The sequence below is a fragment of the Oryctolagus cuniculus genome, chromosome 5 (assembly GCF_051225735.1).
Source record: "Oryctolagus cuniculus isolate XC-2025 breed Fujian yellow rabbit chromosome 5, ASM5122573v1, whole genome shotgun sequence".
NCBI classification, from domain to species: Eukaryota; Metazoa; Chordata; class Mammalia; order Lagomorpha; family Leporidae; genus Oryctolagus; species Oryctolagus cuniculus.
This window is the reverse complement of record NC_142871.1, coordinates 52,618,989-52,632,717: the sequence shown is the minus strand read 5'-3', so window position 1 is coordinate 52,632,717 and position 13,729 is coordinate 52,618,989. Positions and strand designations below refer to the sequence as shown.

General features: G+C 41.5%; 1 protein-coding gene across 1 annotated transcript in view; it reads left to right on the top strand.

Annotated features, from left to right (window-relative positions):
* The window catches only part of LOC100349668 (nephrocan-like), a 29,118-nt gene that overhangs the window by 5,725 nt on the left and 9,664 nt on the right, over positions 1–13,729 (top strand). Inside the window, exon 2 of the mRNA XM_002714775.5 lies at positions 9,845–10,746. Within this exon, the coding sequence (XP_002714821.4) occupies positions 9,845–10,746 (902 nt within the window). The remainder of the gene's footprint in view (positions 1–9,844; positions 10,747–13,729) is intronic.

Below are 13,729 nucleotides of genomic sequence, written 5' to 3'. Positions count from 1 at the left end.
CCAGAATTTTTAAACTATTTATAGAGATCAAATGTTGTGTTGATGATCACATTGCCTTACAGATTCTTTGCCTTGATTCTCACAGGCCTGAAACTGTCACTTTGTGGGTGTCAGTGTTGCCATATGTTAGACCAATAAGGAGCACAAGAAGGGTATGTGGCCCTCTACTGCTTGGAACCGGGCTTGTCCAGAACTGACATCAGAATCAAACCCTTTATGGGACAGCCAGCAGAGTGACTCTGTGCTCTTGTATTTTAAACATTAAAAAAAACTATCAGCAGTCCCAAGGTTAGCTTCGGAGAAAAGCATCTCTTTCCACAGCTCTTGAGCAGAGCCCCGCTGAGGCCATGAAACTGGAAACACATGTGTGGCAGAATTTTTCTTTCCTTTTTGACAGCTTCACAAATATCAACTAAAATGTTAGCAGTCAGTGTGTGTCTTCTTCACTGTGGCACTAGAACTCTATATTTTTCAGCTAAATGGATATTATAGTAGTAAGGTTAAAAATGCAGTGTTCTAGGGTAAGATAAATTTGGGTTCGTAGCCCAAGTTTTCCACTTGCTAGCAGGATATACATGGACATGTGATTTCACTTGCTGAGCCTTAGTTTCTCTTTCTGCAAAGGCGATAATCACACTGAGGCATGGGGCTTTATACAGATTAAACATAGTAAATACTTAGAAAGTGGTAGCCATTTTAATTAATAATAAGAGTTACCTGCATTCACTCTAACAACAAAAAGAAAATGCTTTCTATGCTTAATAAAGGAAAACAGCTGTCTATTGGATTCAGTTAAGAATATGAAGACTGATTCAGGCCAGCCTGTATACTTTATAAATAGAAATGAAGATACATTGAACTCTTTTTTGTAATTTTTAAAAACATTTTATTTCAGAATAGTTTCCAATGTATTTTTTTTAAGATTGATTTATTTATTTTGAAAGAGTTACACAGAAATAGAGAGAGAGAGAGAGAGAGAGAGAGCTTCCATCTACTGGTTCACTCCCTAGATTGGCTATGATGGCCATGGTTAGGCCAGGCCAAAGCCAAGAAACAGGAGCTTCATCTGGGTCTCCCATGTGGGTGACCCCAAACACCTGGGTCATCTTCCGCTGCTCTTCCCAGGCCATTAGCATGGAGCTGGATCTGAAGTGGAGCAGTGGGACATGAACCGGCAGCCATATGGGGTGCTGTCATCACAGGTGGCAGCTTTACCTGCTACACTACAATGCCAGCCACATAGTTTTCAATTTAGAAGACAACAATTGTGAGGTAGTAATATAAAGAATTCCCATACACCCCTCACCCCATTTCCCCTAATAAAGTCTCATATTAATATTTTTGTTAAAATTAACAAACCACATCCAGCTTCCTCCTCTTTTAAATAAATTTTTAATTAGTTTTTAACAGATTGAATGTGCTTTGTAGATATAATTCTAAGAACATAATGATATTCCCTTCCTCCATCCCTCCCCCTTTCTTCCTCCCACCTCCTTCCTTTTCCCTTTCTTTCTTTATTAGTTTTTTTTTTTTTTTTTATTAGACAGATAGAGTTAGACAGAGAGAGAGACAGAGAGAAAGGTCTTCCTTCCATTGGTTCACCCCCAAAATGGCCGCTACGGCCGGCGCACTGTGCTGATCTGAAGCCAGGAGCCAGGTGCTTTTCCTGGTCTCCCATGCGAGTGCAGGTGCCCAAGCACTTGGGCCATCCTCCACTGCCCTCCTGGGCCACAGCAGAGAGCTGCACTGGAAGACGAGCAGCTGGGACTAGAACCCGGCGCCCATTTGGGATGCCGGTGCCACTGGCGGAGGATTAACCAAGTGAGCCATGGTGCCGGCCCCTCTTTATTAGTTTTTGAGATAACACATTTTAAATTTACATTGCAGTAAAAAGGCTTAACACTTCACTGAATAAGAAGTTTAATGAGTAAAAAGCAAAACGACGCTAGTTTAATGGAAATGCAATAATTGAATAGAAAAATGACCATTTCATCCATATACAGTAAATTTTAAAGTAATCACAGATCATTAAAACTACAGAAGTATATCTTCCTTAACAACTGGTTTCACAAAGGTGTAAAACAAAGTTTTCATCCAAAAACCTTATATCCCTCCCAACTCTCCCAGGTTCTTGTAATCAACATTCTGTGTTTAGATTTAGTTGTTTCTTTTTTTTGACAGGCAGAGTGGACAGTGAGAGAGAGAGAGAGAGAGAGAGAGAGAGAGAGAAAGGTCTTCCTTTTTCCGTTGGTTCACCCCCAATGGCCGCTGCAGTCGGCGCACCACGCTGATCTGAAGCCAGGAGCCAGGTGCTTCTCCTGGTCTCCCATGTGTGTGCAGGGCCCAAGGACTTGGGCCATCCTCCATTGCACTCCCGGGCCACAGCAGAGAGCTGGCCTGGAAGAGGGGCAACCGGGACAGAATCCGGTGCCCCAACCGGGACTAGAACCCGGGGTGCTGGCGCTGCAGGGGAGGATTAGCCTATTGATATACATATGTATATATATACATATATATATATATATACACACACACACACAAGGGAATATTATTCAGATGTAAACCAGGAATGAAATTCTACCATATATATATATACACCACATTTTCTTTATCCATTCATCTGATCGTGGAAACCTTGATTGATTACATATTTCGGCTATTGTGAATAGTGTGGCTATAAATTTTGGAGCAGGTAGCTCTTTGTTACAATGAGTTCATATCTTTTGTGTATATACGCAGTAGTATGATTGCTGGATCATGTGGCAGTTCCGTTTCTAGCTTTTTAAGAAATCTCCATACTGTTTTCCACAGTGGCTGCACTAATTTACATTCCTACCAACCGTGTATAAGAGATCCTCTTTCTTGGCATCCTGGCCAGCATCTGCTACTTTCCGTCTTCTGCATACTAGCCATTCTGACAGAGGTGTGGTGATATCTCATTGTGGTTTTGATTTGTATTCCCCTGAGAGCTAGTAATGTTGAGCATTTTTCCATATATTTGTTGGCCCTTTGTATGTCTTCTATTTCTTCTTGTGAGAACTAATATGTCCTTGGCCCATTTCTTAAATAGACTGATGTTTTGTTTGTTGTTGAGTTTTTTTGAGTTGCTAATTAATTCTGAATATTAATACTTTTTTCAGATAAGTAGCTTGCAACTATCTCTTTCTGTTGAATGTCTCTTCACTTTATTGATTGTTTCCTTTGCTGTACAGGTTGATACAATCCCATTTGTCTAGTTTTGCTTTTGTACTTATGTTTTCTATATCTTAACCAAAAAATCTTTGCTTGCACCAGTATTTTGAAGTGTTTCCTCTGTTTTCTTCTAGCAATCTCATAGTTTGAGGTTTTATATTTAGATCTTTGATTTACCCTGATTTTTTTAGATGGTGAGGTATGGATCTAATTTCATGGCTCTCCCTAAGCACATCTAGTTTTGCCAGCACCACTTATTGGAAAAGACTCTCCTTTTTCCATTGTATGTTACTGGCACCTTTGTCAAAAATCAGTTGACTGTATGTACATGGGTTAATTTCTGGGCTCTCTGTTCTGTTCCATTGATTTATGTGCTGTTTCTTTTACCAGTACCATGGTGTTTCAGTTACTATATAGCTTTGTGGTTCACTTTTAAAAAATATTTATTTAGTTGTTATTATTTGAAAGGCAGAGAGAGAGAGAGAGAGAGAGAGAGAGAGGGAGAGAGAGAGATCTGCCATCTATAGGTTCATGTCCTAAATGGCCAGGCCAAAGCCAGGACCCTAGAACTCCATCCAGGTCACCCATATGGGTGGTAGGGGCATAAGTACTTGGGACAACTTCTGCTGCCTTTCTAGGGGCATTATTGGGGAGCTGGTTTGGAAGTGAAGCAGCCAGGACTTGAACTGGTGCTCATATGGGATGCTGGCATCACGGGAGGCAGCTTAATCCACTGTGCCACAATGCTGATTCCTGTAGTATGCTTTGAAGTCAGGTAATAGTTCTGGTGTTTTTTTTTTTGTTTTTTTGTTTGTTTTTGGTTTTTTTTGGTCTGGATAACATTGAGTATTACAGGTCTTCGTGATTACATATAAATTTTAGAGTTTTTTTTTTCTAATTCTGTAAATAATGTCATTGGTATTTTGATTGGATTGCATTGAATCTGAATATGCTTCAGGCAATCTAGACATTTTAATTATATTAATTCTTCTGATCCATGAGTAAGCAATATTTTTCCATTCTTTTGTGTGTCTTGATGATTTCTTTCATCAATGTTTTACAATTTTCTTTTTTTTTAAAGATTTATTTATTTATTTGAAAGTCAGAGTTACACAGAGAGAGGAGAGGTAGAGAGAGAGAGGTCTTCCATCCGATGGTTCACTCCCCAGTTGGCTGCAACGGCCGGAGCTGTGCCGATCTGAAGCCAGGAGCCAGGGCTTCTTCCGGGTCTCCCATGTGGATGCAGGGACCCAAGGACTTGGGCCATCTTCCACTGCTTTCCCAGGCCATAGCAGAGAGCTGGATTGGAAGTGGAGCAACCGGGTCTCGAACCGGCACCCATATGGGATGCCGGCGCTTCAGACCAGGGTGTTAACCCACTGCACCACATGCTGGCCCCACAATTTTCTTTCTTCTTCTAAAAAATTTATTTATTTATTTGAAAAGCAGAGAGTTATTATTTGAAAATCAGAGTTAGAGAGAGAGAGAGAGAGATACCTTGCATCTGCTGATTCACTCCCCCAAATGGCTGTAACAGCCGGAACTGGGCCTATCTGAAGCCAGGAGCCTGGAGTTTCTTCCAAGTCTCCTACAAAGGTACAGGGGCCCAAGGACTTGGGTCATCCTCTACTGCTTTCCCGGGCCATAGCAGAGAGCTGGATCAGATGTGGAGCAGCCAGGATTAGAACCGGCACACATGTGGGATGCTGGTACTGCAGGCTGTAGCTTTACCCACTATGCCACAGCACTGGCATCTACAATTTTCCTTGTAGAGATCTTTCACTTCATTGGCTAAATTTTATTGCTAAATATTTGATTTTTTTGTAGCTATGTGATTGGGATTTTTTTTTGATTTCTCTTTCAGTGAGATTATTGTTAGTGTATAAAATGCTACTATTTTATATATGCTGATTTTGTATCTTGCACTTTATTGAATTGGTTAATCAGTTCTAGCAGCTTTTTAGTGGAGTGTGGTGGGTTTTCAATGTACAATATCAAGTCAACATGGCTTGTTTCTCTGTCTGCTGGGTTTCAGAATCTCCAGGTTGTTTATAGTTTCCATCACTCCTCTACTGAAGTTTGTCCACAATCTTCTGGGAATGTGGTTCTTTCCTTGTTCAGAAACTTTTTCCTGGTTGAGATGCAAATCCTTTGTATTCAGCCATCTTGACCTTTGCTCCTCACTCCCCACAGTGATACTTTGACATCGCACTTTGTCTAGTCCCCAAATAAATCGCCCATTCATGTCATCCCTTCCATGTCATCCCTGAGACTTACTGCACAGAGCAATCCTGTAGAGTTTGTGGTTACTGAAATACAAGTGGAAGTATTAATAATAACAAGTTTTTCTTTGACAGCCCAAGGAGTGAATATTTATGTCTAGGGTCCTTTTTTTTTTTCTTTTTAAAGATTTATTTATTTATTTGGAAGTCAGAGTTAACCAAAAGAGAGAAGAAGAGACAGAGAGATCTTCCATCCACTGGTTCATCCCCAGATGGCCACAACAGCCAGGGCTGGGCCAGGCCAAAGCCAGGAGCCAGGAGCCAGGAACTTCTTTAGGCTCTCCCATGTGGGTGGTAGGGGCTCAAGTACTTGTACCGTCATCTTACACTGCTTTTCCTAGGACATCAGCAGGGAGCTGGACTGGAACTAGAGCAGCCAAGACACAACTCAGTTCCCAAATGGTGTACTGGCTTTGCAGGTGGTTTTACCTGCTAGGCCACAACATGGGCCACTATCTTTAGGGTCATTTTTGACTGTAGATGAATGAAAGCTAAGCCTAGAAAGGGGCATTTTAAAATGGAGTGTTTGGGGCCGGCGCCGCGGCTCAACAGGCTAATCCTCCACCTAGCGGTGCCGGCACACCGGGTTCTAGTCCCAGTCAGGGCGCTGGATTCTGTCCTGGTTGCCCCTCTTCCAGGCCAGCTCTCTGCTATGGCCCGGGAGTGCAGTGGAGGATGGCCCAAGTGCTTGGGCCCTGCACCCCATGGGAGACCAGGATAAGTACCTGGCTCCTGGCTCTGGATCAGCGCGATGCGTCGGCCACAGCGCGCCGGCTGTGGCGGCCATTGGAGGGTGAACCAATGGCAAAGGAAGACCTTTCTCTCTGTCTCTCTCTCTCTCTCTCACTGTCCACTCTGTCTGTCAAAAAAAAAAAAAAATGGAGTATTTGTTGAAGAACACTGATTCTTGAGTTATTTAACTTTTTTTGGATTGAAATTCCTTCTCTCTGAAATGGGAGATTTGAACTAAATAACTTTAAAATCTCCACTTTTCTATAATTATATGATTTGTGGGCCGGCGCCGCGGCTCACTAGGCTAATCCTCTGCCTAGCGGCGCCGGCACACCGGGTTCTAGTCCCGGTCGGGGCGCTGGATTCTGTCCCAGTTGCCCCTCTTCCAGGCCAGCCCTCTGCTGTGGCCAGGGAGTGCAGTGGAGGATGGCCCAGGTGCTTGGACCCTGCACCCCATGGGAGACCAGGAAAAGCACCTGGCTCCTGGCTCCTGCCATCGGATCAGCGCAGCGCGCCGGCCGCGGTGGCCATTGGAGGGTGAACCAACGGCAAAGGAAGACCTTTCTCTCTGTCTCTCTCTCTCACTGTCCACTCTGTCTGTCAAAAAAAAAAAAAAAATTATATGATTTGTGTCCTGATCTTGAGTCTTTATTTTAAAAGAAGCATTAATTGTATGCTAAAGGCAATAAAAATAGGAAATGGCATACCTGAGGAAAAAAAATGGCTTTGGAGTCCAATAGACTATTTTCACTTCTTTCACTTCTAGTTCATAGTTTCCTTATCTAGAAGCCTGGATTGATAAAAGCAAACATGCAGGAGATTAATGATAAGATAATAAAAAACACTTGGTACTTGTAAACACTCAACAAATATAAGAGTAAAATTGATGTCATTGGGACTAGAACTAATCAATACAACTAATTAATCATTAAGAAAATATCTTATGTTAGCAGTAATAGATAACCAAAGGCAGCTGCCAAAACTATTAAGTTTAAAAGATCCATTTCTGAAACTTTTTACTGGGGATTCTTCTAATACAATAACATATAATGAGATGCTTTAAAATACACCATAATTTGGGGTGGGCCTTTGATGGAGCAGTTAAGATGCTGCTTGGGATACTCACATCTCATGTTGAGATACCTGAGTTCAAGTTCCTGCTCCTCTGCTTCCTAGTCCAGCTTTTTCCTAACATACACCCTGGGAGGCAGTAGGTGGTACCTTAAGTACTTTGGTGCCTGCCACTCACATGTGAGACATACACTGAATTCTGGGCTCATGGCTTTGGCCTGGCCTGGCCCAGCCCCAGCTATTGCATGCATTTGGGGAGTGAACCAGGAGATGGAAGATCTTTCTCTGTTTCTCTATCTCTGCTTTAGCCTTTCAAATACGGAAACAGTTAATTAAAAATCATAATTCGTATTTCATGTGGCCGGTTCTGTGGCACAGTAGGTTAATCCTCCACCTGCGGCACTGGCATCCCATTTGGGCACTAGTCCCAGCTGCCCCTCTTCGAATCCAGCTCTCTGCTATGGCCTGGGAAAGCAGTAGAAGATGACTCAAGTTTTTGGGCCCCTGCACCTGCATGGGAGACTAGGAAGAAGCACCTGGCTACTGGCTTCAGACCAGCGCAGCTCCAGCCGTTGCAGCCATCTGGGGAGTGAACCAACGGAAGGAAGACCTTTCTTTCTGTCTCTCCCTCTCACTGTTTGCAACTCTACCTCTCAAATAAATAAATAAAATCTATAAAAAAGTTAAAAAAATCATAATTCACATCACATGTCTTCCTAATTATAAGTATCTATAACAAAAATGTCATTCAAAATTAACTCACTTTGAACATGCTAATCATGCATTTGTTATTATAGAAGGAGTCAATTGTATAATTAAATATTCAGAAATTATAGGTAGTAAAATTATATGCTGGAAATTATGACTTAATGAATTCTTTTTTCTTTCCTAAAAATGTATTTATTTCAAAGGCAGAGTTACAGAGACAGAGGGAGAGACATATATACAGAGAAGTCTTCCATCTGCTGGTTGACTCCGCAAATGGTCTCAATGGCCAGGGCTGAGTCAGGCCAAAGCCAGGAGCCTGGAACTCTACCCATGTCTCCAACATGCATGCAGGGACCAAAGCAACCTGGGTCTCCCACATGGGTAGCAGGGCCCCCAGGCACTTGGGCCATCTTCTGCTGCTTTCCCAGGCACATTATGAGAAAGCTAGATTGGAAATGGAGCAGCTGGGACTCCAACTGGTACCCATATGTGATGCTAATGTCACAGTCAGCAGCTTAACCCACTGTACCACAACATAACACCTGCCCTGCAGAATGGGATTCTAAAGCAGGTTGAAAATTTTGTGAACATTTATCATGTTGAAGAAAGCTTGGAACAATTCTTTTTTTTTTTTTAAGATTTATTTTTTATTTGAAAGGCAGAGTTACAGAGGCACAGAGAGAGAGACAGAGAGAGAGAGAGATGGAGAGAGGTCTTCCTCTCACCGGTTCACTCCCCAAATAGCCACAATGGCCAGAGCTGGGCCTATCTAAAGCCAGGAACCTGGAGTTTCTTCCAGGTCTCCCACGTGGATGCAGGAGCCCAAGGATTTGGGCCATCTTCTGCTTTCCCAGGTCATAGCAGAGACCTGGATCTGAAGTGGAGCGCCGGGACCCAAACCGGCACCCGTATGCCCATGGTGCCAGCTTTACCTGCTATGCCACAGCACCAGCCCCAGAACAATTATTTTTGCCTAAACACAACTTTACTCCTAGTTTTAATACAAATGATTATGTTGTTGAAAAAAAAGAGATGGATGTCAAACTGGAAGGTAGACAGATAGGTGGAGGGATAGGGAAGCTTGCAAAGCATGAAATTGATTTTTTAATTACCTAAACTCTGGGGGAGGGCTAGCCTCCAGTCTGGAATCTATGTATGAATGAACTCTGCTCTACAGAGGTGGAGGGAAAACACATGTATACATTTCATTCTTTATGGTGAAAAACAAATTTGAGATCAGGAACAGGTAGCTCATTTACCATAAAATGTAGTTGAAAATGTTTCTCAGGTAAGTACATTCTAATGGCAACAGAATCTAGGAAATTTGAAATTTTTACTTTCAAATCTAGAAGATTCGAAATTTTCGCTTTTTTTAATGCAAAAACTTTAGCAAAAATCATGAATTAAAAAATTCAAACAATGCAAATTGCAGATGGATAGTGGAAAATCCCTTGTAATGTTACCCCCAAGAGTTAGAAACTGCTAATAGTTTGGTGAAAAATTTCCAAATGGTTCACATTTTTGGCTACTAGACATGATGCAACAAAGAATATCCTAGTACATGAATCATTGTGCAATTTATAAGCACTTCTACCTAAAAGTGAATTTGCTAGGTCAGAGAATATACAGTAGAAGTTGACTAACATTATGTCAACCAATAGTGCATGAAAGTTCTTGGAATATATTTTACATACTGATGTTAGCTAGGACCTGAGTTTCAAACCTTCTCTAAATATAATTTTAAACAGAACCTGAAGGGAAATCTCACATGTCATTAGTATTATAATGGTAATATATATAGTATTTTTTCACAATTTTAACTATTTGTTTTTCTCTCTCACTTTCCCTCACTTTTGTAGCTATCGAACTTCACTGGGATGTTGGCTCTAGAAGACTTTATTTTGCTGGCCAGTGGAACAGAGTCTGTAGAAAATGGTACATTCAAAAATCTGAATACACTGAAGACCTTAGAACTCTGGAAAAATAGGTTAATAAAGGTCCCCACTGCCCTCCCAGCCACCCTTGAAGTGTTAAAACTAAATGATAATTCCATAACCATCCTACTTGGGTCAGATTTTGAAGGGCTGAAAAAATTAAGAATCCTTGAACTTAAAAACAACCTGCTATCCTGCCTCTCCCCTGGCATGTTCTCCTCCCTCCTCAGCTTGCAGAGCTTGTCCGTGGATGGTAACCATGTGGAGTCTGTGGCTGGACCCCTGCCACTGCCCAACCTGCAACATGTGAGCATGGAGAACAATAAGCTACACCTCATCCCAAGCAACTTCTTTACTTCCCTGCAGTCTTTGCAGTATGTCAGTTTCAGTGGTAACTTTCTCACTAGAATTCCTGTTAACCTACCCAAATCCTTGCGATCTTTAAAGATGGAAAGAAACCAGCTCAAAGTAGTAAGATTTCGGGATTTGAAACACTTGGAGAACCTTTCCCATCTTTACCTCTCAGAAAACTTACTGTCTTCCATGGATGGGGCACAGATCCTCTCCAATTTAACTACTCTCGAGTTGTCCCAAAACCAGCTTCAAATGTTGCCCCTCAAGCTACCAGCAAGATTACAGAAACTTGACTGCAGCAATAACCTGATTCAGAGAGTCACAGCTCAAGACTTCCAGGACCTGCGAGACTTGAAACATTTGTTTCTGGACAACAACATTGTCAGCTTGTTCGAAGCTGGAGCTCTTCAGGGATGTTCTCAGCTTTCCAACCTAGCCCTGGAGCAGAACCTGCTGTTGTCCATACCTCTACGGTGAGTGAGTGTTATTTATTGTGACGACTACAAGGTTTTTCTAAAGTTTGGAACAATTCACATTATACAGGCAAGAAACTTCAGACAAACATCAATTATCTGATCAAAATTATACAAGGGTTTAGGGAAAGAAGTTTTAAACAGAGATTTTGAATTCGCAGCCCTCACACTGAATCCTGCATTCACTTAATTTATGTTGTCTATGGGAGGCAAGACACCAACAGGTGTCTCAGTTTCTATGTATATGGCCTGGATAACCAACAGGCAGACTAGCCACTAACAAAACAAGGACACCAGAGAAAAAAAGAGGGAGGAAATATAGTAATATATATTTTAAAAGCATTGAAATGTTAGTTAAGGGGAAAAATAAAATTTTGTAATGTAGTATTATATTTACTTTGAATTACTATTCATTGGGGGAGCCTCACATTGCCTCAGTGCTGCCATCTTTGAAGGATTTAAGCTGGCTTTGCTTACTTCTCTGTATGTCTGTCTGTATGAGTGGGCAAGTCCATCTGTGTCTGTCTCCCCTTCTGTTTTTGGTTATCTCTTCAGTTTCTCTCCCCATTCCCTACACACACACACACACACACACACACCCCTCACAACAACAATTTCTCTTTCTTTTTTCTTTTAAAGATTTATTTATTTTACTTAAAAGAGTTAGAGAGAGAGAGAGAGAGTGAGAGAGAGAGAGAGGTCTTCCATCTACTGGTTCACTCCCCAATTGGATGCAAAGGCTGGAGCTGTGCTATCTGAAGCCAAGAGCCAGGAGATTCTTCCGGGTCTCCCATGCCAGTACAGGAGCCCAAGGACTTGGGCTACCCTCTGCTGCTTTCCCAGGCCACAGCATAGAGCTGGATCAGAAGAGGAGTGCCAGGTCTTGAACTGGAACCTATATGGGATTCTGGCACTGCAGGTGTTAGCTTTACCTGCTACGCCACAGTGCCAGCCCCAGTTTCTCTTTCTATGTATCCTCCCTGTGCTCAATCCACTGTACTTGTTCACCCTATTAAGTCTCTAACTAATGTAATGTTTATATTAACTGATCCTGTTGATTATACTTTATTTCATGTTCTACATTTTAAAGTAGATAAATTAAATGAAGAGAAGAATGCAGCACTATTATTCTCTTTAAAAAGACACTGTTGTTTATTATATGAGTGGATCCTTTTTCCTTTAAGCACTTTATTGAAAAAAAACTTTTTGCCCTGCCTTTATCATTATCAAATTTCTCATAATTAATATACTAAGTTCTGGATTCTGGAGAATCCTAAAGCAATTTATGTATCTAATTACATTGTTAGTATAGTTTTTTTATCAAGGAGAAAGGGAAAATTATTGCTGATATGTATGTATGTTAATTTTTTTCCTAGTTGAAAAATAGATGTTTTATGTAATATAATTACTGTACCCAAAATAAAACATCAAAAAGTGATTTTTCCAACTGAAATTAGAATTTTTGAATACATATTGAAGTTAATTTGAAATTAATCAATTTGTTTTTGTGCATAAGCATGGACATACCATGAACTTAATTCAACAAATATGTTTTGAGTACTTCCCTTGTGCCAGGAACTTCACTGGCACTTGGGCTACATTAATGTAATAAGAGATGGAACTTCCTATTTTATACAGCTTAAATTCTAGCAGGAGAAAGTAGACAATAAACTGAATATATAATTGAAGTGTTCACTATTTAGGCTGTGTTAGGTGCTATAACCAAAATGGGCATGATAACGAGGTAGGAGTATAGAGGGTGGAGTGACTGGTTTCAATTTCAAATGGAGTAAGCACAGTGACCCTCACCAAAAGGTAAACTTTGAGTAAAGACTTGAAGGAGGTTAGGGAATTAGCCATGAAGCTATTAGGAGAGAAAAGTGTACTAGACAGGAGAACAGCCAGTACAAGGCCCTCAGGCAAGAACATGCCTGCAGGATTTCAGGACTCTGTTACTTGCTATTTTTAAATAATTTCTTTACTACATATGTTTCAGACCTTATCTTCTATTACTGAGTATCCCTACACCAAGGAAAAAAATAGTGTATGAAATACATAAAACTCATAAAACAGGCTAGGAATGACTGTGTCACATGAGGACATGATAGCTGGCGATGACAGCCATGGGCAAAACTGTGGACCTAGTGGATTTTTGTACTTGGGTATCTTTTAGGAAGCACTTGGTTAAGGAATTCTGCTAAGTTTAGTGACTGGAAAATGAGTTAATTATTTACTCCTACTGAGTATCTGTGCTTTTATAAGTGACCACAGAGAACATAATGCATTTACCCAATGGAGTATAAAATGGAATCACAAGCATGAGCTAACCATAGTTCTCAAATCTGACTTCATGTTAGAATTATCTGGAGAAGTAGGAAAAAGAGTACTAGTACTGAAGCCTCACATCAAACCAGTAAAATCAGATGCTTCATGGTTGGGCTGAAGCATCAGTAATTTTTTTTTAAATTAATTTATTTGTTTGAGAAGCAGAGAGTCAGAGACAGACAGAGATTGAGAAGAACAGATAGTGCTCCCATCTGCTGGTTCACTCCCAGATGTCCAGTGGCCCAAACCAGGAGCCTGGAACACGAGAGCCCTATTACTTGAGGCTATCATTCTTCCTCCTGGGGTCTGCTTCAGCAGGAAGCGAAAGTCAGGAGCCAGAGTAAGGACTCAAATCCAAGTACTCCAATGTGGGATGCAGGCATCTGAACTGCTAGGTCAAATGCCCACTCCTCTTGTGAGTTTTAAATATGCCTATTGGGGCCAGCGCTGTGGCACAACAGGTTAAAGCCCTGACCTGAAGCACCGGCATCCCATATGGGCACCGGTTCGAATCCCAGCTGCTCCACTTCCCCCACACCCACATAGGAGGCCCAGAAGAAGCTCCTGGCTCCTGGCTTCGGATGGGTGCAGCTCCAGCCTTGCGGCCATCTGTGGAGTGAACCAGTGGATGGAAGACCTCTCTCTCTGTCTCTACCTC